The following is a 24,623-nucleotide window of genomic DNA, read 5'->3' as shown; positions in this document are numbered from 1 at the left end:
AAGGAATGCAATTCCAGAGCGGAAGTAAATGTTCAGATTTTGATTTAAAGATTACCAAGACAAACAATTTTTCAGCGGATTAACTTGCACGGTTTAATTGTTCACATCAAGACTAGCAATGTGCGCTAGTAAAGTAATTAAAGTACATTTTGATTTCATGCGGATTTTAATGTAGGTCTTTATTCACATATATTGATCAACGCACACAGATCGTCTAATAGGGTCAACACCGGATGCACTGACTTTTTTAGCAACCAGAAAATTGCTCTTTGGTTTTGGCCAAAATAGTTTTGAGGGGGGGGAGTTCATTGACCGAAACTAAGGATGCACCGGAATGAAAATTCTGGATGCACTTGGCTGAAAACCAAATCCGAAACCGAAAATGCTTTGTAATGATTATTTATTATTTTATGAATTAATATTAAGTTTTTTATTATTATTATTATTATTATTATTATTATTATTATTATTTAACTCAATACATTTTAATGACACTGGATTTAAAAAAAAGTAACAACACAACTGGACAGAATTCATATTAATATTGGTAACACTTCACAATAAGGTTCATTAGGTAACATTACTTAACTACTCTAGTTAGCCTAACATGAACTTAGAATGAACAATACTTCAGCATTTATTAGTCTTAGTTACTGTTAATTTCAACATTTACTAATGCATTATTAAAATCAACTGTTTGCTTGTTAACAGTTAATGCACTCTGAATTAACGTGGCCTAACAGTAGGGCTGGGCAATAAATCGGTAACGATAATTATTGCGAGAGATACATTTCCTCGATAAACGATAACAAGAGTTCGATAAATGTTCAATATAATGTTTATGCGGCCAAGGCAGAACTAAACAGCGCTAGTCATTTGAAGCGCGCCACCCGGACCGTTTATCCGCTCCGATCAAAGTTCAAACGGCGGCGCAAGCTTCATTAGAGCAGATGATGAGTCTCGATCACGCGAACACTAATCAACGCTGTGAGATCTAATGTGAAGCTCTTGAATTCAGCGAAGAACACAAATAACTCAGTTTACAGCCAGATGATACAGCTCTGACAAACAGGAGAAACTCTGTGTGCAACGATACAGCCAGAAGGCTTTTTAATCTGCAAATCGCCATTTACCATAGATTTACTGTAGCACTAACTGCACCATGGTATTGTGTCAGAAATGTGGGTATTCCTGTCGAATTGTATTATATTATTAATGTAATGGAATATAATTGCAGTACTTTTTGTGATTAAGCTATAGCGTTTATACTAAATGTATTTAGACTAGGGCTGCACGATATATCGTTTCAGCATCGATATCACGATGTGAGCACCCGCGATAGTCACATCACAGGATGTGCTATGTTTAGTATACTGATCGTTATATTTATACTAATTGTTTTCTTTGCTCACACAGACACGGTGTCTACACCGGACGCGACAGCTGTACAGAGATACCCATTTTAAATACATTTAGTAGCAGAGCTACTGCACGCGATTTTCAGTGCTGGAAATCAGTTTATCCTTTGTTGAAACTTCCGCTTAGCAACGGCAGACGCCATGAAAGCGCAAGCTCCGAGCACTTTGGAATGAAGGAGAGAGCGGCGCGACTGGCGTTTTCCACGCGATTTTTGACGTGACATGTGAACGGCCCCAAAGTCTATCTACACTGGACACGACAAAGCGACCATTGCATTTAATTTGAACTTTGTGTCAGTACGTCATAAACGAGGCATCAGTTTAATGTCGGGGATTTGTCGCGTCGCGCCTCATCTAGTGTAGTCAGTCACACAGCATCTCTGATTAAAATGGGTTCTATAGTATTTTGTCGCGTCCGGTGTAGACACAGCGAGAGCCACGCACGTGAACTCTGAATTCCATTCACTTCTGCTACTATTTGTGCCTGAAATACTGTGCTCTGCAAGTATCCTTGTAAACGCAGTTGCTTATGGCTTAGGTGAAGGCAAACAATTGAGAAAGAAAATGGACGTGTAACAGTATATTGGTTCTCACTCAGCAGTTTAATGTTCCTTTTGCTTTCTCTGTCAAGAACAAAACACAAAGAAAAATCACTTTTGTAGCTTTAACAGATTTATTAGATTTAATTTATAGTGAAAACTATGCAGTGTTATTTTACATTTGATTATTTTCTGTACCTGAATACTGTTAGACTTACCTGAAAAATATAAAGCACTGCTTATTTCATTTGTATCTTTCTTCTGTTATTTATCTATGCTTGTAATTTTGTTTATTTCTTATGCTGATTTACTTGTCTACAAAATCACCCCAATCACTGATTTTTTTTTTTCCAAATAGAGCTAAAGTCATCTCTTTTTTTTTTCTTTTTCATATCGCAATATATATCGCAGAAAAAAAAAATAGCGCAGTGCGAGTATTTTCCAGTATCGTGCAGCCCTAATTTAGACTACTGTTTTTCATACAAATACCTAGAAGCCATATTACATTTTGGTATTTATGTGCTATATTTGTGGTTTTAACTGTGAATATCATGTTCTAAATGTATGCTACAATGGAAGACCAATGGTTAAAAAAAAAAACTCCTCGGTCAGAATAATTACATTTCACCATATATAAATGAGGTTGCTACAATTTTTACAGATATTACTGCATCCTAACTCAAGCTACTAACAAATGTGTATTTCTAAGAGACAAAAAAAATCTTAGATTTTAATATTATCAGGCAACACAAACATGTTTCTTGATTTGAAACAATATTACTTATTAGAACATGCAGAAATAAGGAATTATTATTATCTATTAAGATATTTATTTTAAGGAAAAATTGCTGGAAAGGTGTAAAGAATTAAAAAACAGTTGTTTGTCCTAGGGAAAGTGTTTGTCGTGTTCTGACCATAAATAATAGCTTAACCACAATTAACTGTCTAGTTTGTGCAACTTTCACATTGGAGCAAAAATCTGCCTTTAAACTTGAAAGAAATAAAATGTGACATTTATCGTGATAATTATCGATATCGACTGAATTATCGTGATAATTGTTTTGGCCATATCGCCCAGCCCTACCTAACAGTGAACAACTGTATTCTCAATTAACATTAAGAAAGATGAATAAATACTGTAGTAAATGTAGACTATTGTTCATTGTTCATTCATGTTAGTTAATACATTTCCATTAACTAACTTCTAACTAGACTAACTAGAACTAGGGCCGGTCAATATGGGGGAAAAAAATGAATTTTTTTATTTATTTTTTTTTCAGAACGTTTGACTTCTTGATTTTTAACTAGTTAACTGGAACATGTAACTACAACATAGTTCAAGTAACTTTCTTTAACGCTTTAGCTACGGAAAATTCTATTCCAAGTGCACTACACATGAAATTGTCAACATGATGTAAATGTTAAAGGGGTCATATGATGCGATTTCAATTTTTCCTTTCTCTTTGGAGTGTTACAAGCTCTTGGTGCATAAAGAAGATCTGTAAAGTTGCAAAGACTAAAGTCTCAAATCCAAAGAGATATTCTTTATAAAAGTTAAGACTTGTCCACGCCCTCCTAAAACGGCTCGTTCTAACACGCCCCCACATGTCTACGTCACGATGTGGGAAGATTTGCATAACACCGCCCAAATGTTCACGCAAAGAAAGTTTTGATTCCCACTGTAGTATTGTTGTTGCCGTGTGTTTCGTTGTGAAAGCGAAACTACTTTGTTTGGCCTTCTAAAAGAGGACGATATCCGCTTCGTCATGCCTAGAGCTGATCTGTGCTGGTCGCTGAGGAAATACATCAACTTAGTGCTGTGGATCGCCGGATCGGCTTTCACCGTGGAAGAAGCTTACAACACTGTTCCAGAACAGTTCAACCCAAATATTCAAATGTGTGCAGTACATTTTATGGAGGACAGTTTCCTGATCCTGGGAGAGTAGACTACAATGCCGGCTGTTCTGACTCAGTCTGTAAGTCGTTTTCATTTAAAGGATTTGCCACTGATGATTCAAACGTGAGTTTTGAGCAGTGTACAGTAGCGCTTGTTGTTTGCCATTTCTCCGATCACAAATGCAGACATGGTTTTATGTTAACGCAGCTCGTTGCAACACAGCGCGTAAAAAGACAGTACAAGTCATTATAATCCGTAATTATGGCCCCACTGGATGCAACAAATGCCTAGTTTATAATGGGTTTTATTGGTTTTGTCTCGTCGTGCCGGGACACAGCATCACAGTATGGTAAGGGGCGTAACACACCTCACATGCCTGAGGTATTCGGCCAATCACAACACACTGGATAGCTGGCCAATCAGAGCACACCTCGCTTTTCCGACCGATGAGCTTTGTAAAAATTTACGCGTTTCAGAGAGGCGTGGCATAGAGGAGAAACAATAATGTACAGTATGTGGAAAATGTTTTTTTTTTTACCTTAAACCGCATAAACACTTTTCATTACACCAAATACACAAAATAATGTTCTTTTTAGCAACATCATATGACCCCTTTAAACATAACTTTTTCTTTGCAGAAAAGATGCATGAACTACTACTACATCTTGTACAAAGTTGTCATACATATTGTATGTTCGGTAATGCTTTTAAAAAAATCATTCAAATTCAAAATTACTGAAGTTATAACACCAGTAGACTTATCTATTAATGTTCTGTAAAAACAATAAACAGCAGCTTTCAGCCTGTCACCATGATGCAAACATGAAATATCAGACATACAGTAGTGGTTCTTTACAGGTTTTTTATTCGATTGCGCTGCTTTTCCATTGTTTTTTCTGTGTAAACATTTAACTGTTGCGCTCGCATCTCTTGCAGTGTCTCATGCATGAAACGGCATTATAAAAACGTGCGCTCAAGTTAAAAGACTCAACTCTCATCTTCTTGCATTTTTTCCTATTCCACTGCCCGCGTTGCATCTTTGTTAACACAAAAGCTCATTCTGTGTGAATGGCACCTAACAATATATGCGCGTCACACATGAGCGGTTAAACGTGCACCGACATGAGCTAATTGGATCATTCTTTTCTCTTTACTGTTATCATTGGCATATTGTGACATATCAAAGTGTCTAATTCTAACATTTGTTAATATTTCTATTCAAAATCGTGATTCCTCTTTCTAAAAAATAAAATTGTGACAAAACATTACATTCTAATTAATCAATTAAAAATGGAAAAATCGCCCTGCCCTAAATGGAACCTTTTTGTAAAGTGTTACCTTTAATATTAAATGTCAATATATTATTTTTATTCAGTTCCAAGCAGCAAAATCTGATGTAACTTTTTTTTTTAAACTAATTATCCAAATTATGTATAGTCCTACAAAGCAATTATTATCAGACATACCCCAGGTTTCACAGACAAGGCTTAAGCCTAGTCCTAGACTAAAATGTAAGTCTGAGCTGTTTCAACTGAAAGAAACTTGCACTGACTGATTTTAAAATATATCAGTGCCTTTGCTTTGTCTCAAGATGCACACCAGTAATGTTTTTTTCTAAACACGTTCATAAAAATTGCTTAAATGTCCCAATTGAACTTTGATCTAATACTGGCTTACTCTAGGCCCCGTCTGTGAAACCGGGCCATAGACTGTAAAAAAACATGGACGTAGTGTCCGTGACGTCACCCGTAGGTTTCTGAAGAGCATTTTTGAAGCTCAAATTGCGCGGAGACGGCCGTCACCATCTTGGCTGCACGTCACTCCCGGATAATCGAAAATGGGCAAAAAGACAGGACGTGGGTGGAGCTGGTTGCTGAAACCACGCCAGCCTTGCGCGACAGTGGTGACCGCAGCGGCAATCCACCTGTCACTCAAGTGTTCACGCCCTTAATTATGCAGAACTTTAAGGCTTAATATAATTTAAATGGATGAGGTATAAAAAAAATCCACCCCCCTCACAGTTGTCATGAAGGGCAAAATTAGCTATATAGACCAAAATCACTTTTTGTACCAGGCTGTAAACATTTTTTTTTCTGCTGTAAAGTTGGGCATTTTAACATGGGGAGTCTATGGGACTGACTCCCTTTTGAAGCCAATCTCTAGCGGTCAGTCGATGAATTGCAGTTTAAGTCACTTCCGTGTTGGTTTCAAGAGAGAGACCGGAAGGTTGCCGCTTGTTATCAGAGCATGTGAGCAGAGTATAGCGTCATGAGAGAGTAGCGTCATTTTTACCAGTGTTGTCATGTTACAGCACAGTACTGCTATTGCAAACAGGAACAAAATATAATACATAGAAGTTTCCTATTGGTGCATTATTTGAGAAGACTTTGTTCTATAATGGGAGTCAGTAATGATGTCCTTTGATAATGTTAATGTTCTTTGCCTGTTTTCTGTAGCTGCTGTTTGAATAACTGATGAAATGAAAGCATTATAGCTAACTTAACTTTTATTAAATTGTTTTCACGTTAAATACAAATTCAGTCATAAGAATATTTTATGACATGGCATCCATAAGCTACTAAAAATATGTAATATGTAGATTACTCAAACATTAGGTTGCTTTTAGCCATACCCTGGAGTTGGTTCACTCTCCGCCTATGAAACGAAGTAAATAAGTAAATAAATTAGCATGAAAAAATAGCGTATCGGCGATCGATCTCACAAACTAATGGCCAAGCTTCCACCTTTACCATGTTGACAACATTTGATATCCTTTCAATTTTTTGGGAGAACTATCGTGTTGAATGTCTACATTTGTGCTTTGTGAAATGGGTGTAATGCTGCATCCCAGTTTGCCTAGTTAGACTACACATAATACTTCGCTGGTGTAGGGAAAGGTAGTATTTCTAAATGTGTAGCAAAAAATGCACCAGTATAGAGACCCTACAGACCAACTACTTGTGTTCTTCGTCACCTTTCTAAACCTGAACAAGTCTATACAGAACAGTCTGCTCCTCCTTAGCTTGAGATATTTTGAGATAATATGAGCTAAAAACAACTTAAAAATACTAACATGCAAGTGTAACTTAGCGACAAAATGAAATGGTACATTTATGATATGACTGTTTTAATGTAAAGATTACAAATAAATATTTAGTTATTTCAGATACTTCACTTTCATCTTTACATAATGGTAAAAATTGAGCTTGTGAAACGTCCAGTATGTGCGTGTGCTTTTCAGGACAACAGAATTAATGGAGGGTTAATGCATTTTTCTACCATTGATTACTCTAAGCTGCTCTGGATCTTGGCAAAGATGCTTGCTGTATTTTGAAATGCTTCTGTGGCATCTAATGCCCTGCGCATCACAGAAATCAAATATGCACTCAAGGCAGTGAAGTGAACCAGGACTCAGTTGATTAACAACTCCATTCGCATTATACACTCTTTGCTACGCTTTGGAAATTCTAGTTCCAATAGAACTGTTGCTGTTTTAATTTATACCATGAAGCAACATTCTGTTTTGGACCGTAAGTGAGCTTCGCCTGTAGTAGGTTGCCCGTTTATGACCCTTGGCATTCTGAATCAGGATGTAGTCGTATAAGTTGTTATTTTTGTTGTCATACAGAGAGAAATGAGATTGAGGTGCCTCACAATTAGGCCCGACCGATATATCTTTTCGCCGATATTATCGGCCGATATGAGCCTGTCGCCGATATATCGTATCGGCGAATATGCCGCCAATATGAACTTTTTTTAAAAATTGCATATAACGCAGATTAAATGCTTCTGAATGGTGTAATTACTTAGTTTGTCCAGCAGAGCGCGCTCCATTGTTTGCTACTGGCGACCCAGATCAGTGTAGTGTAGATATGCGCAGATGAGCTCAAACGCTCGCGTCCAGTGTAGAATACAACCCATTATTATCAGTGATGTTCTCTACACTGGATGCAGTAAACTGATGCCTCGTTCTATTTATGACGTGCTGACACAAATCGTACTGTTAAAATTTTCAACGGTCGCTTTTGCCTCCATTTTGAGAAATCCTTCAAAAATCATTCTGATTTGCTGCTCAAAAATCATTTATTATTATGTTGAAAACTGAGAAAGCTGAGTAGAATTTTTTCAGGTTTCCTTGATGAATAGAAAGTTCAGCAGAACAGCATTTATCTGGAATAGAAATCTTTTGTAACATTATAAATGTCTTCATCACTTTTGATCAATTTAAAGTACCCTTGCTAAATGAAAATAATAATTTCTATAATATAAATTTAAAGAGCTTTTGAATGGTATAGTGTATAATGTAACAAAAGCTTTTTATTTCAGATAAATGCTGATCTTTGGATCTTTCTATTCATCAAAGAATCCTGAAAAAAATGTACTCAACTGTTTTAAATATTGATAATCAGCATATAAGAATGATTTCTTAAAGATCATGTGACATTGAAGACTGGAGTAATGATGCTGAAAATTTAGCTTTGATCACATGAATAAATTACATTTTAAAATATATTCAAATAGAAAGCAGTTATTTTAAATAGTAAAAATATTTCAAAATTGTACTGCTTTTGGTGTATTTTGGATCAAATAAATGCAGGCTTGGTGAGCAGAAGAGAATTCTTAAAAAAAATAAAAAATAAAAAAAAACTTAAAATCTTACTGTTCAAAAACCTTTGAGTGGTAGTGTAAGCTAGTACTGGGCGTTTTTTTCATGCATGACCAGGTGTTAACCATATTTTCTACTGATTGAGAGAGGAAATACTGCAGTATATTGACTTAGAATGCCCTATTTTACTGCCATGATGAATAGGGATGGGTACCGAAACTCGGTATTTAATCGGTACCGGAGCTAAATTATGAAAGACCGGAGTATCAATAAGCTCTGACGTTAACGGTTCTGCTATCGGTGGAGAAATTAATAAAACACACATACATTTATTGCTATATATACATTATCTTGCCAATTCTATCTCACTAGAGTCGCCAGCTGTTTTTCAAACATTTGTCTGATGCATTCTTGCTATTCGCAGTTCAGAAGCGAGATCGCGCCCACGCGGAGGAGCTTCAGCACGCGCAACATGAAAGCCCTGTTAAATTATGATGGAAGAGAGAACTAAACATTCAAACATCTGCTTACACTTTAGGCCTGTGGCTGTTTTAAGCTAATTGTATTATTTTATTTCGATTTTGGCTTCTAAGGATTATACAAAAGACATGAGGTAAAGCTATTAAAAACTAGCTGCGTTTCGTATTCTTTTTTCTTCACGTCTTTCCCTTCACAGCGGTGCGCATTCGTTCCTCCCTAAAACCCAAACTTAACGTCAGAATCAGCTCAATCGGTGATTGTTGTAAGATGCCGTCTTTACTGTTGCTAAATTGCAGGACATGTTTGATAAAATGTTGAAAGCACAATCCGCAAAAGAGACGCTGTTCCTCAGGCTGAAATGTGTGCACGCGACGTGCTCCAAAATGGACAAACAAATTACACTTTGAGCTTTGGGCGCATGTCCAAACGATCAAATACACACTAAGGCACTGTTTATTTCATTTCATTTGTATATTTGTTTGATTGTATTTGTCACTTTGTTTTACTTTGTTTCTTTGTTCATGTTCTTACTGTATCTTATGTATAAAACACTAAAAATGCCTGCACACTGGTGCATTTACAAATTGATGTTTTATATTCATTTCATTAAATATTTATTTTACATTTCAGAATACTGAGTAACAAACTAAAAAATAACAACAAACAAAACAGTACATGTGATATTAACAGACGAACTACGCTCATATTTATAATTCTAAACAATCCGTAAGCGACAGGTGCTTGGAAACTCTGTTTTGTACTCATTTATTGACGAATCGGCTGCGGTACGGCCAACTGAATGCGCTGCTTCTCTGCCGCTCGCTGCACTGAACAGACTCCGAGAGAGGTGACACTTCTCCGGGAAAGTCAGACCTCACGTTCGCGGGACAGCACTGGCGAAATCTTCCAACTGAACCATAGCTAAGGTTTATCCAAAAAAGACGCAAGGTTTGTCAGTATGAATATTCTATGGAAAAAAGCCGCTAAAAGGGTCTGAAAGTTGCTAAATCTAGTGCTGAAGTCACGCTCGTGTGTGTGTGTGTGAGACGCGGGAGCTGATGGCAGGGGGCGGTGGATATTTGTGGCGGTCAATGTGCATATTGTGGATGAGTTCTTCTGTGTCATCATGTTCTATTAGTTCTACAGCTTCAGTTTCAGAACTTTCACGCTTAGTAACACATACAGCTGTTCCCTCACCACAGTGCAACAGTGAAAAGGGACACCTTTCAAACAGTGTCGCGTTCTGAATATTGTTTGAGCGACATACACCGGTATTGCGGTATTTAAAAAATTCATATCATAACAAAAATAAACACCGGTATGAACCGGTATACCGCCCAGCACTAGTGTAGGCTGATTATTCTTATAGTTTGAAACATGCTTCAACCAGGATAAAGAGTATGAAACTCCGTTTTGTGCTCCGAGTTGCTTCTGAAAACAAAAAAATTGAGCAACAACAAAAGCATGTTGCTGGAAATGTACCGCCCAGCACTAGTGTAGGCTGATTATTCTTATAGTTTGAAACATGCTTCAACCAGGATAAAGAGTATGAAACTCCGTTTTGTGCTCCGAGTTGCTTCTGAAAACATGTTGCTGGAAATGTGCTTTTTGAAAATGCAATCTGATTGTCTGCCAGCTTTGAGAGTGGTAGAACTAGCCGTTTCTCCAGTAATGGCTGTAATCATCAGCTCCGCTTATGAACGCTTCCTTATCAGATAAAATAAAAAAACAATTTCTGAAGACAGTCGGTTCCTTCAAAGATAAATTCATATAAAACACCCACGACGTGTTTTTATTTTGAAACGTGCAGTGCTCATTAGGGCTGTGTATCACCAGCAAAGTCACGATACGATACAGAGACCACGATACGATACATATCACGATACGGGACTGCACTGAATTTCACCTCAGAAGAATTTAGTAAAACAGCTGTTTATTAAACACTGCATACCATAGGGCCGTTGCTAACTATTGGCAGAACAGGCAGTTGACCATTGCATTATGAAGGGCCTCTATAACTGTACCAGAGTACAATATAGGTAATGGCATTTGTTTCATGTTTACATTGGGCACTCCCCACCAGGTACAATGTTCTGATTGTTTGCATCTTGTTTTTAAGCCCATAAATAATAATGTACTCGTTCTAATAAATTTATATTGTAATGTACTCATTCTAATATATTAAAATCATCTTAACATTGCTGGTAGGTTATCATTGCACAAATCAACACACTCTCTACGTTTAAAAAATAAAAATTAGAAGTGTTCTAAACTAATGCGCTGTCTTCGCTGTACCTCACTCACACACGTTTAGTCAGATCCCTCTGCGCGCACGCACAGACATTCTTTTTTGTGTTTAGACAATTTTTTTAGCGCTGCCCAGCAATTTTATCAATAAAATTAGCTTAATCGCTGAAGAGCTACATTATCTTTCTCAACAAGGAGCTGGTAACATCAACGTTTCTAAAGCAATTAAAGCCACAGCTTCACTGTTAATTAGGGATGTAACGATTAACTGCGAGCCGGTTGAAATTGATTCAAATATGTGACAATTCAAATCAGTTGAGATGCTAAACAAATCGCGATTCATTTAGGGGTAGGAGTTTATAAGAATCCATGTCTGAGGGGAACTTACTGTCTTTAGAAAAGTTTACATGGTATGATTTTATTTTCCTCTTGCCTCTGTATAATGCATATTCAATGCATATAAAGTTCATATGTGCACTGCTGCTTTGTTTACAGCGGAAACCAAGGAAATGCTTTACGCGCCACCTGCTGGCAGAAAGTGGATCTGCGTCTCATTCAACTTGTCCGCTGTTTCATGCAGATATTTTTTATGTATAGTTTCACGAAACTGAAGTCAAACCATTCTGTTTTTGCTTCAAATTTCAAAATTATACAATCTAATTTAGATCAAAAACTGCTCATGTATGCAGCATCTTTGTTTGGATCATAATTTCGATCATAATCCTCTAATTTTAAATGGAAAGAGCACAGACAAAGCCTTAGTTTGTTTATATGAGGAGATTTATTTAGTTATTTATTTGATTTGGGGCTTGTTTTAAAATGTAAATTTAGTTTTATTTACATTATATTTAAATTTTGTCATTTAGCAGTCACTTTTATCCAAAGCGACTTACAAATGAGGACAATAGAAACAATCAAAACCAACAAAAGAGCAATAATATGCAAGTGCTATATTAGTATATTATTACAGTGTTATATTTCAATTTGACAAAGAAATGTGCAGCATTTTGTCCAAGCAATAATAAAAGGACACATTTAATTTATAATTTGTCTTAAATCTAATTTTAAAAAAAAAAAAAAAATCGAATCGTGAAATCAAAATCGTGAATCGAATCGTGAGTTGAGTGAATCGTTACATCCCTACTGTTAATAGAGAAACGCGGCAAAACGGTGGTAATTCATACATACACAGCCCCTCTCTCTCGCGCTCTCTCTCTCTCATATAAATGAACACTTGATGGATTACACTTTTCTGAGAATAGAATATTGAAGAGGAGATCGCTAAACTGCAAGCTAACTGGTGTTTTCAGAAAGCAAGCGCATTTATCCACAGTGGAGAGAGAGCGCGTGCAAATGGTTGCCAGGTTGACAAAAACAAATAAGACATTTAGCAGATATTTCCGTATTGTGCAAGTGGGAAGCTCTGTTTCGGGGATTGCGTCTCTATATATCAGGTAACCCCGGTTGTTTTCCTCTGCGGCCAGATTAAACCTCATTGTAGCCTATATATTATGCTCTATTCATTCTTTTTTAGAAACCGTGCACTTTTCTATGCCGTTTTAAACGGTGTTCTTGTATTCAAATTAAGCGTGGTACACTGCAGGGCCAGCTGTATCGATACTCGTATCGTCAGATCTCTGTGACGATACATCGTCGTATCGAACACAGCACTAGTGCTCATGTTTATTCACCAAAATCAAATGCTACAACTAAATCAATGTATGGGAAACACTGGTAATGTATATCGAAATATCGGAAATGTGTTTAAAAATCATATCACCGTTACTGAAAAAAAAAATATTGCGATACATATTGATATTGAATTATTGTCCAGCCCAACTGATAGGTGGTTTGTAAATGTCCACCTATGCCCCCCTGTCTGATCAGTCAGCTGTGTGTGTGTTGTATTCTCAGCTGCTAGGTTGTTCCAGATGCTTCAGTATAACTCCATTTGTCCACAGTGCTATCTGTCTGTGCCAGTGTTCGAGAGTTAGTTTGTTGTTAGATGAACTGTGCTGACCATATGCTCTGTCCCCACCCTCCACCCCAAAGGCCTATAACACTGCCTTACATAGACAGTCCATGAATAAGCCACACAGTCACTCAGCAGTCATTAAAACATGACATGGCCTATGGTCTTCTCAGAGCATTCTCGCTATGCTTTGAAGGTCAGAAGACACATCAAAGCTGCATGGCACGAGTTTCTCAAAGGAATGATAAATCATTGATGTGCACAGCGTTGGGGAGTAGCTAACCAAAAGCTGAGGTGCTGCTAGTAGTAGTATGTAGTTCGGGAGACTTGCCGTAGTTTAGAAATAGTGTAGAATTTGCTGTTGTTTTTCTGATGCTACAGCGATGCACTCAAATGTGTTGTTGGAAAGTCAGGTTCATTCTAGTAAATTGTTTCGTTTCGGATGTGAAAGAACACAAAAGATTTAATGATTCAAATCTCTATGCTGTATTTAGGGTTGGTTGTTTTACATCTAGTTAAGTGCTGCTCATTCTTTTTTTGTTTCTGTTATATTAGGGTCTGTTCTAGTTTGTGTATTTAAAGTAAATGTATCACTTCAAGTGTCATACTGTCACTTCATTTAAAACTCTCTTATTTGTATTATCATAAGGGATTTTTAAATTTATGGCACAAAAACATGGCTCAGGTTAAATTAACAGATTATATCATTGGTTACATTTAGAAAGTTATTTTAAGTAGCTAAAATGTAGCCCCAAATAGTCCCTCAGGTTGTTTTTGTAACTGAGATCCTATTTTGGGCCCAACTGGTCCCATGTGCTTATTTATATTTGGATAAGTTGTACAGAATGTGAGTACTCTAAACACCAATATTATGTTACTGCTGTATCAATTATAGTTGCTTACCACAGATCTGATATGTGAAGCTTGTTTGTTACAGAGCTGTCTGCAGAGGACAGGGTATGAGTATTTTACACAGTGTTGCAACTGTCATACACCCTCTGTTCAGTAGCTCTCTTTGTTAAAGTAAATGGAAATTATTCTTTGGGCTTAACATATATTTAAAGATCCCATGACATGCTGCTTTTTATATAGGCCTAAGTGGTCCCTAGTACTGTATCTGAAGTCTCTTTCCCGAAATTCAGCCTTGGTGCAGAATTTCAGCCACTACGAGCCAGTCCCACAATGAGCTTTCCTTAGGACGTGCCATTTCTGTGTCTGTAGCTTTAAATGCTAAGGAGGAGGAGAGTGGCGGGGCAACTGCCATGCTTCGCTCGTTTGCAAGCCATGATGTCTCTCGAGGGAAAAAAAATTTTGCGCTCTCCTCACACGGTAGTAGCTCATTTTCTCATGGGCGGGCCAAATTCTCTGGGCGGGCAAAGCAGAGAAAGGGGAGGTAACCTTTCCCCGTATGACGACATAAAGGGAAGATTCCAGATTGGGCCATCTGAGCTTTCATTTTCTCAAAGGCGAAGCAGGATACCCAGGGCTCGGTTTACACCTATCGCCATTTCTAGCCACTGGGGGACCATAGGCAGGCTAGGGGAACTCATATTAATGTTAAAAACCCTCATAAAGGTGCCATGGGACCTTTTAACAATGTTTAACAAGCTCCTATCTGGTGTGATCAGAGTTTGAATACGTAGATCAGTTTTATTTGTTGTTTTTTCCTTTCAATTTGAGAAACCTTTGTGTTTGAGTCTCTACAAACTGATTTCCTCTGATGAAAGTGAGAACAGCTTCATCTCAGATGGTAGTCTGTCATTTACATGATTATATTCAGATCATCCAGGAAGTGCCGTCTTGTTGTCCTACATATGTGTTTTATGTGTGCATGCAGTTTTGTGACATGCAGTTTGCATGCTGTCTATTCTGTCAGAAAACGTCTCTCTTGTTCTTTCTTTTTCCCTTTCAGTATGCGTTTACCTGTGTGTGTGTATGTGTGTCTGATGTGTGTGTCCTGTAATGTTTGGTGTGTTTCTGTAGCGTTTGACAAAGGCACTGGATGGATAGCATCGACGCTGAAGCCCTCTACCTGACCACAGCGCAGCACGGGCAACCTCAATGCGAGCTTTCCCTTCCTGCTGTGGAAGTACCTGCCCTTGGCGGGTAAGAACACACACACTTCATGTCTTTCCACCCAGGGTATGAGGTTACCCTCCACCTGCAGGTTTTCCCTCAGTGGGAAACCTCTTTCAAGCAGCTTCTTTTTGAAGCTGGAATGAGAAGGAAAAAAATAACTTGCTCTTTCTTTGTTATTGCTCCTTTTTCTAAATAGTAACCATGCCTGCAGTGTGCAGCCCACCAGATGTCACTGCATGGCTAGCGATGATGTCATGTCCTGTTTGAATGTCTGACAGGCCATTGAGGAAGAAATAAAATGATTACATTCGAATTAATTGCTGAGATATTAATTCTCTCTTTTAGAAGGGTATTCTTTTATAAATTTCTATATATATATATGATTTGTGTATTGCTTTCTGAATGAATCAGAATATTAGAAACACTATATAATTTTGATTTTTTTGTAATTAATGTTATTTGTTACATTGTTACATAGGTCTATTGCTGTTTTTGTGCTAAACAAAGCCAAATAGTGGACCTCAGCCTGCCTGTGGCTTTGTTGTGCTTGTCGCCTTTGACTGCGAGCTTATAACACGACCCTTGTCGCATGACCCTGAGCAGCCTGTTCCTCCCTCCCTTCCGCCACCCCTCCATGCTGGAATAGTGTACAGCCCGTGGCCCGCTGCTGGAACCCGATTGTATCCTGGGGCGCTTCAGCTCAGGGATTACCAGAGAGCTGCCCATCCCCATACAATTCCTGCCGCTCACTCACGCTTATCAGCATCAATCTGACACTTTATTTATCTGACACTGCACTCAGTTCTGCTTTGCTAAGAGAAAAACTCACAAAAAAGTCCCCCTCCATCAGCACTTTCCTTTGTGGGAGCAGGGGTGCAGCTTTTAGTTGTCTGTTCGGCCCATCCTAATCCTCAGTCCCAGCCCAGTGACCAAAGCTCTACGGCCTGTGTTTGTCATCCAGCACAGTGTCGAACTTCATCGTTGTCTCTCTCTGCTCCATGTCTATTTGAGTTTTGTGGAGTCTGATCAGCCCCCATGAGGTGCACTCTTCCCTTTCTTACCCAGCTGTTCCCATGTCACTTATGACTGAACCTTGAAAGACGTACTTGACGGATAGTCGCTGTGGCTGTTTTAGTGTTTAAGTGTGAGAGTCTGTTTTTGTGGAGTCTGTCAGCATTCATTTGAGACTAGTGAAGTGCTGAAGAAAATGGCTTCCTTTAAGCTGGATTTTCTGCCAGAGATGATGGTGGACCATTGCCGTTTGAGTTCCAGCTCAGCGTGAGTAGAGACTTAACTTTAGCTTGGTGTAACTTGATTTGGGTTACATACTAATACCTTCAATTCTCCTTTGATTGATGGTCACTGTATTAGGGTGGAATGTTCTGTATTTTTAATAGTTCATTTTATTAATCTGTGTGGTTTGTAAAATCTTATGAGTGATTAACTGGTTTGTTTACTTTTTATTTGGAGTTGAGAGTAGCTATTTTAAATGTCAGGCAGTATTCTGTGCGAATGCAAGTTTGATTCAGGGTTCATTCAGGAGATGACAGTTAATGCTCATTAGAGGCCTGCAGTGAGGGCTGCTAGTATATGTTTACAACATAATCCTGTAGTAAACATATTGTTTTTCACTATTAGCATGTATTGGAATTCATATTTTATTCACCAGCACAGTCTCCTTACATAAAGGCACAATGCTTCAGAATGAACAATGGAATGATTTGGATATTTCATAATTGTTGCACTGCTGCCTAGGATAGAAAGTGCTTGTTGGTGTGGTGAACAGTTTAAAATGGAAAGTGAAACCCTAGTTTTCACTCCTTGCTGGAGCATCTTGAGTGGCTGTTCCCTGTCTGTTATAGGATGGACTGTATTGCTCCTGATATTATTTATAGGTTTACATATGAAATGCAAGGGTTCATTCTTTGCCGTTTCAGGATTTTTCAGTAACGTGTTTCAGTGTTTTGTCTTATTAAAATCATAAGGGTTGTTTGTGTGAGGCTTAACAACCTCAAAGGGAACAGTTTAACCAAAAACGGGGCAAGAAACTGCTGACTCACCCATGGTTAATTGTCTTCTCTGTTCTGTTTATATGTTGTTTGCTGTGTAAGGTATGCAGAAAAGAGTTCATTGTTGCTATTCAATAGACTTCATATTGAAGGCAGCGTTCATAATGGTATTCATGTTCATTTGGGGTGATAGGAAAGAGATGACTACCATTTAGGACTGGGTATCATTCAAAAATTTGATACCGGTTCCTGAACAATACTTTTTCGATACCAATTTTATGAAATCTGTTTTAACAAAATTACATTACCTCAAAAAAAATGTTGGTTTTATTTTTCAGTTTGTTGAAGTTTTACACACTCAAAGACTGCACAAAAGAACGAAAAAGCGCAATGGAACTAGATGGAACCAACACAATATATCAGTGCAAATAATTTTAATACGTTTAAATAGTTTTCAGTGCAAATTTAACAGTTTCAAGTCAGTATGTGAGGCTCACTTCTGCATATTTAAGAATTCAATCACTCAGCTGTTCAAGAAAATTAGCATGCCTGCTTTTTCAGAAGACAGACAAGCATTGGTGAAATGCAGCCACACTTTTGATCTTTTCCACATTTTTTAGGCTAGGTTTACACACCGAGCACTGTCTCTGTATGTTTCCTCTTCCGCGATCGCTGTTTGGACTCAGAGGAAGCTCATTCGCTGCTCATATGTCACTCATTTTGTGTGTTCATAACCCGCTGTCTCCGATGACGAACATCCATTACACTTCCGTGTTCTGTTCTATACATAAAAACACCCAGAAAAACATTTCTATGCATGAAACATGAAGCTAATAAACACACGATTATGACAGTTTGACTTCATGAGATTCTGCCTATTTTCATAACAATATAGTGTGTTTACTTGAGAAATTAAGTGTAGCAATTAGCTTCATATAAAAGGCTACAAATTACATATTTCAACAGCATTGTAAGACTATAACTTACATTAGGTCGCAATCAGAAATGCCAGTATGGATGAGGATTGTTTAAATTTTTTAAAACGAAAACGCACAAGTGTAGGCCTATACATAGCCTTACATTTATGGGGGTTGGGATGCTTGCACACTACAGCCTCACGAGTTAGCCACGTCTCTGGGTGTAACCGGCTTAAATTGGTGTTTTTCCTTGATGCCTCACCAGAGCCAATCACCAGCACTTGATTTAGCACATCAAGCATGCTGCATGCTTATTGGCTGACGTTGACGATATTAACCCCTTAGTTATTGAAAATTGGTACTGAACGACAAGAGATTTTTTGATACTCCGTGGTATCGAGGCAATTCGGTTGGTGCCTAAAAAGTAACTTGATACCCAGCCCTACAATCTTGATTATTTCTTATCTCTTCCTAGATATCAGATTGTTTTTCTGTTTTAGTTGTTTTTGTTGAATCGATAGTCTTCTGCAACATCGTGTTCTGATGTGCTGTGACTGTGGCTTCTTCCCTACAGTCAGTACTGGTCAGTTCACTAGGAAAAAGAGTTTACAATCCTAAAATGGCTTTGCCCCAGTGAACACCCAGTGATCCTCTGTCCCTGATTAGGTGATCTTCTGGAGAATCTGTGTTATCTGCTTGTCTGAACAAGTTCTGGTTGCTGGGAAATCGACAGAGTAGAAGGTTTTATTAGCTCTGCTGTCCTCGGATCGATAAACGCCATTAATCTGGCTTTTAGCTGCTGGCTAATGCTGCTCTTTGTCAGCAGCACAATGCTGTGTTTATTTTAAAGTGGTCTGTCACTCCACTGATCAGCAGCTGCTAAAGAGAGTGATGAAGAAGTGCTTCAGGCCTGTCAGTGACGTCCCTCACTGCTTGCCCTCATGCTCCACTTTGTCAAGCAGCACTGAGAACTGAAGATGTTCTTTTAATTCATTCTCATCACAGACTTTGGTTATTCTTTTTTAGATATGACATTTTCCTCTCTTTTTAATGTCTAGTTTTTGTGTTTTTTTTAATTTTATTAAAGGGGTCACATGATGCTTTTTTAAAGATCATTATTTTGTGTATTTGGTGTAACAGAATATGGTGACATGCTTTAATGTTCAAAAAACACATTATTTTTCAAATACTGTACATTATTGTAGGTCCTCTATGCCCTGCCTCTCTCAAACGCTTCGTTTTCTACAAAGTCCCTCCCTGCTCTGATTGGCCAGCTGACCCAGTGCATTGTGATTGGCCGAACACCGGAAGCACTCGTCAGAAATGTAACGCCCCTTACCATAATCGCGCGAGCTTCATCTTTCAAAATAAATGTAAAGACATAGCACAAAAGGGGAACAGAGTCGCGTGACAGACAGTGATGAAGCTGGTATGTGTTTGCAGTACACAAGCCACGGTTAAGACAGCTGACTCCACTGTGATGTGTTGCGTGCACATTTGGGCCACATTATGCAAATATTTCCACATAGTGAGGTAGATATGTGGGGGCGTGTTAGAACGAGCCGTTTTAGGGGGGCATGGCAGAGTCTTAACTTGATAAAGAATATCTCTTTGGTTTTGAGACTTTAGTCTTTGCAGCTTCAGGGATCTTATCTATGCACAATCAGCTTGTAACACTCCAAAGAGAAAGGAAAACTTGAAATCGCATCATATGACCCCTTTAAAGTTTGAATGAAATTCACCCCTTCTATTTTCTAAATGCATCATCGATCATAATGTGAACAATTTTTGTTCTTTTTTTAATTATCTGTTGCTCAGTTGCATGACACCATACAGAAGGAAAAGATCTGTTGCTATTTCCGTTTCATCACAGTTTTAAATTCAGTTCGTAGTAAGCTATTAGTTCACAATTTTTTTTCAGTTAATTCTCACCTTAGAAAATCTTGTGCATGACCTGAGAAAACCATTCATGACTATTCATAGATGTTTGAGTAGGGATTTTACTCTAATGTTTGATCTTCACATAGTGCTGAAGCATTTATAATGCAGTGAATGCCTTAGCACCCTGTTCTCTTCTAGCTTGCATTGCTAATCACTAGGGGTGCAACGGTTCTCGGTAAAAAAATATCGAACCATATGGTTCTCCACACACGGTTCGGCATACACTAGTACCGCGGTTCAACTTAAATCTGACAATGCATCTGTAATATGGTTTGTTAGAGTTCGGCTAATGCATGTTTCTGTTGATGGATACAAATTCTGGCTTCCCAATACATTACAACAAGAGCGATGAGAGAGAGAGAAAAAAACAATACGTGGACAAACCAGTCACTCTTTAATCAATGCGAGTGCTTTATGCTGGAATAACTGTCATTTATGCCATCACGTGTTGATAACGCAGGTGAGACCTGAACAGCACATGTTGCTATCCGTGTTTGAACTAAACTCATTTAAGCCTGGCCAGTTTAAATATTAAAGAGCCAGCATTAGTGAACTCGCATGCACAGTGAGAAGATCTGTGTGGTCACTCATCCGAAGCGCGTGAACCCGCGTCTCCGAATGCACGCAAATATTAAGCTCTCTGTGAAGTATTGTGTTTGAATGGACAAATTCACACAAAGATTGTCAAAATGCCCATCTTGGTGAGTATCCTAGCAGACATAGTCGGCTGAATGTACAGGATCAGTGCGTTCTCTTAAAGTGACAGCACTTTCTTAATGTTAATCAAACAGCAACAACACGGAAATCTCTCACTGCTCTTGATTGAATAACTTTAAAGATTAAGCTTTAATTTATACAGTCAGCTATGCAATGTTATTTTACATTTGATTTATTCAATTTCTGTACCTAAAAACTATGTTAGACCTACCTAAAAAAAAGCACTGTTTATTTAGTTTGTATCTTTTTTCACTGTTTATTTATTTGTGCTGTTGCTTGTAGTTAGATTATTTGTTCTTATTTTTATTTGACAATATCGTGTTTTCCCTAAATATAGCACGTACCGAAACCGTGACACAAACCGAACCGTGAATAAGTTGAACCATTGCACCCCTACTAATCACTAGTATCCACCTTATTTTTAACGTTAGAGCGGATGTGGCCATTTGTAAATTGAATGTGTGTGGCTTCCGATGTCGTAGGCTTCCAGTTATGTTAAGCTATACGAAACGGCTTGTTATGCTGCTTGATATTGCAAACTGGTATTATTTTAATGTATTGTTGTAATTATAACTGGATTGTAGTGCAGATAGTTTACGGTTTACTGCACTGTTATTCTTCTAATTATTGACCTATAGCGGCTAATGAGTCAGAGGTCTCTCACATTCACAGAAAATAGCTTAGTTATACATTTGCAAAATAAGTTAAGTAAAATAAGTATTTGTTTTTCATGGCAAATAAGATGTACACAATTGTTTAAATGAATAATTATTTTGCATCATCTTAACCTGAGAACAGAAAATGCAAGGCAAACATCCAATTAATCAGCTTGAGCAATATATTGTCAGTCTAACACTGGTGCACTGTTAGTAAATTAAGCTAGTTGTAATTTTAGTGTTTTCATTCTTGGGAATGATATGAGATTGTTGTGTGCATCCTTTCATTTGCAATGTTTAGTTTTTATCTGTCAGGGAGACTGGAGACATTGAGGGTCATGTCCTTAAGGCTCGTTAAAACAGGCATGTATGTATATATTTTTTTTGTAGAACCAAGAAGATGAATGGGTCTCTGGACCACCCAGACCAGCCCGACATTGATGCTATAAAGATGTTTGTGGGTCAGATCCCCCGGATGTGGTCAGAGGATCAGCTGCGTGAGCTGTTTGAGCCCTATGGTGCAGTTTATGAAATCAATGTTCTTCGGGACAGGAGTCAGAACCCCCCACAGAGTAAAGGTACTTGACCAGTCAGTACACTGCAGATTGAGATATTTTCTATGTCAGTCACTCTCAAAACTTTTAGTCTGTTCCGAAACCTAGTGAGCACACACACACACACACACACATGCAGAGCTGCATAAAAGCAATTTGTCTAAGATGGCAGCCTAATTAATTTAGGAACTAATTAAGGAATCAACGATTCCTTAAAATGCTGCTCACTAGGATTTGGAACGGAGTTCTAGAAATTGGTCTCAGTGGAAATGTTGTCATCTTGGACTTGGTTCACAGACCATTTATTGCATTTGCAGGTTGTTGTTTTGTCACATATTACACCCGTAAATCTGCATTAGAAGCACAAAATGCCCTTCACAACATGAAGATTCTTCCAGGGGTGAGAAAAGGATCTACTTTTTTATATATTATCAATAATAAATTAATCCTCATGCGTGTTGTCAGATGAGCTGGCCTTCTACTATTTATTGCTCTTAAAAATGCATCAAATCTACACACATATTGACATGCTTTTATAAAAGCTTTTTCAGTACACCCAATGGAGCTGTTAAAGCTTTTCAAACAGCTGATTTCTCATGGCGGCTGGGAAAAGTCAGTGTTGATGAGTCAAATGTGAATTTTTTTTTTTTCTTTTTCTTTTTTCCCCTCTCCTCCCTGTACAGATGCATCATCCCATACAGATGAAGCCTGCAGACAGTGAGAAAAACAATGGTGAGTGACTTGAATGTACAAGAGTATTATGACAGTCCTTTGTTCAAATATGCTAATGTTCCAAAATTTAGGGTCAGTTTTTATTTTATTTAAGAAAGAAAAAGCAAAGATACAGTTAACTGATAACGTTACAAAAGATTTTCATTTCAAATCACTGGTTCCACAAAAAGCAAAACTGTTTTCAACATTGATAATAAATATTTATTGAGCACGACTTTAGCATATTAGACTGATTTTTGCAGAATCATGTGCAATGCATGAAAATTCAGCATTGTCATCACAGTATTAAACTACATTTTAAATATATTAAAATAGAACATTTATAGTAAATTGTAATTTCACAATTTCCGTTTTTCTGTATTTTTGATCGAATAAATTCAGCCTTTGTTGAACATGTTTTCTTCAAAAACAATACAAAATCTTATAAACCCCAAACCTTTGAACAATAGTGTATCGCTTGAAGAAATTTCCACAGTGACTGTCAAACAGTTGCACAGAGGCTGTGCTGCCATAACACGCTTTTCTTGTATTTCAGCGATAGAAGACAGAAAGCTGTTTGTTGGAATGGTTTCAAAGAAGTGCAATGAGAACGACATAAGGATCATGTTTTCTCCATACGGCCAAATTGAGGAGTGCCGCATACTGAGAGGCCCTGACGGACTGAGCCGTGGTGAGAACTCGAACGCATGCATATCATCACTACCGCCATCCAAAGCAAAATTACACACACATGATGGGATACCATACACACAAATACAGGAATGGAGGCAGTACTGTGAATGTTTTGACTTCAGCAAAACATCTTCAGCAGCTTCTCGTTTTTCCCCTCAGGGCACTAGTAGTGCACTAATAAACATGAAGTACATCTTCACCAGTCACTCTGTTCGCTCTCATTTAAGTTATTTCGAGGAGGCAGTGTTTTGTGTAATTAATAGTTGCAGACGCAACCCATCAGAGAAAAATGAGACTCAATTGGCTCCCGTCAGCCCAAATGAAAATGACTTCATTTATCCCAGACATGGCAACTGATATCAGAGGTTATATAACCGTGACTGCTTGCAACAAATTGATTATATATGCACGGTCACTTTAATCATTAATTTGGGAATGTCATTCTCCTAGTTTCTAGCTGTTGTTTACCTGCGGTGTAGAGAATCACTGTGATTTAAGTTAACCAAAGTGTAACCAAGGGAACATAACGCACATTGAGGCCCACGCTATTTATTTTAGAATTGGCTTGAGTGAACTTGCTGTCCATCACCATGGGAACTGCTTAAGTGATAGGCATGACCCATATTGACTCGGCAGCCCTCAAACCCATTCGCTCTCCAAAGAGACCGGGCCTGAACCCTGTTTTGATTGAGGTTGTGTTTCTGTGTGGTAGTTTATTAGTACTTCTAGTTTATGCTGTTATGGTTTAATCACAGAGGTTGGTGTCCTTTTGTGATCCAATTTCATAATTGTCAACTCTGTCCGCAGGGTGTGCCTTCGTCACATTCACAGCGAGACAGATGGCCCAGTCTGCCATCAAATCCATGCACCAGTCACAGACCATGGAGGTAAACACACACATTCACACATACATGCATACCATTTCTGCATTTAAGCTTGATATTTCTGTGATTAAGAGATGATAAATGCCTATGCCTTAATGCATAGTATACAGCAAGTACTGTTTCTATATTTTATTGTGTAGAAGTTACACTACCATTCAAAAGTAGTATCATTATAATGTTTTAAAAATGTTTTTGAAAAGTCTCTTGTGTTCACCAAAGCTGCATTTATTTGGTCAATAATACAGTATAATATATATATACAGTGGGTACGGAAAGTATTCAGACCCCCTTAAATTTTTCACT

The 24,623-nt window shown here is 37.9% G+C and overlaps 1 protein-coding gene across 12 annotated transcripts in view; it reads left to right on the top strand.

Annotated features, from left to right (window-relative positions):
- Positions 1-24,623, top strand: part of LOC107560100 (CUGBP Elav-like family member 1) — a 60,168-nt gene that overhangs the window by 16,825 nt on the left and 18,720 nt on the right. For 10 of the 12 annotated variants that reach the window (XM_016244154.1, XM_016244160.1, XM_016244156.1 and 7 more), the window contains exons 3-8: positions 15,143-15,265; positions 21,869-22,056; positions 22,350-22,432; positions 22,716-22,764; positions 23,300-23,434; positions 24,244-24,323. In XM_016244154.1, the coding sequence (XP_016099640.1) occupies positions 15,162-15,265; positions 21,869-22,056; positions 22,350-22,432; positions 22,716-22,764; positions 23,300-23,434; positions 24,244-24,323 (639 nt within the window). In that variant the 5' untranslated portion in view covers positions 15,143-15,161. Of the gene's footprint in view, positions 1-15,142; positions 15,266-16,078; positions 16,517-21,868; positions 22,057-22,349; positions 22,433-22,715; positions 22,765-23,299; positions 23,435-24,243; positions 24,324-24,623 lie in introns of those variants that run through there. The other 2 variants (XM_016244159.1, XM_016244162.1) reach the window with 2 other exon arrangements.

Source organism: Sinocyclocheilus grahami, unplaced genomic scaffold (genome assembly GCF_001515645.1).
Source record: "Sinocyclocheilus grahami isolate Dianchi unplaced genomic scaffold, SAMN03320097.WGS_v1.1 scaffold710.1, whole genome shotgun sequence".
NCBI lineage: Eukaryota > Metazoa > Chordata > Actinopteri > Cypriniformes > Cyprinidae > Sinocyclocheilus > Sinocyclocheilus grahami.
The sequence above is the reverse complement of the archived record's forward strand: the minus strand, read 5'-3'. Positions and strand labels throughout refer to the sequence as shown.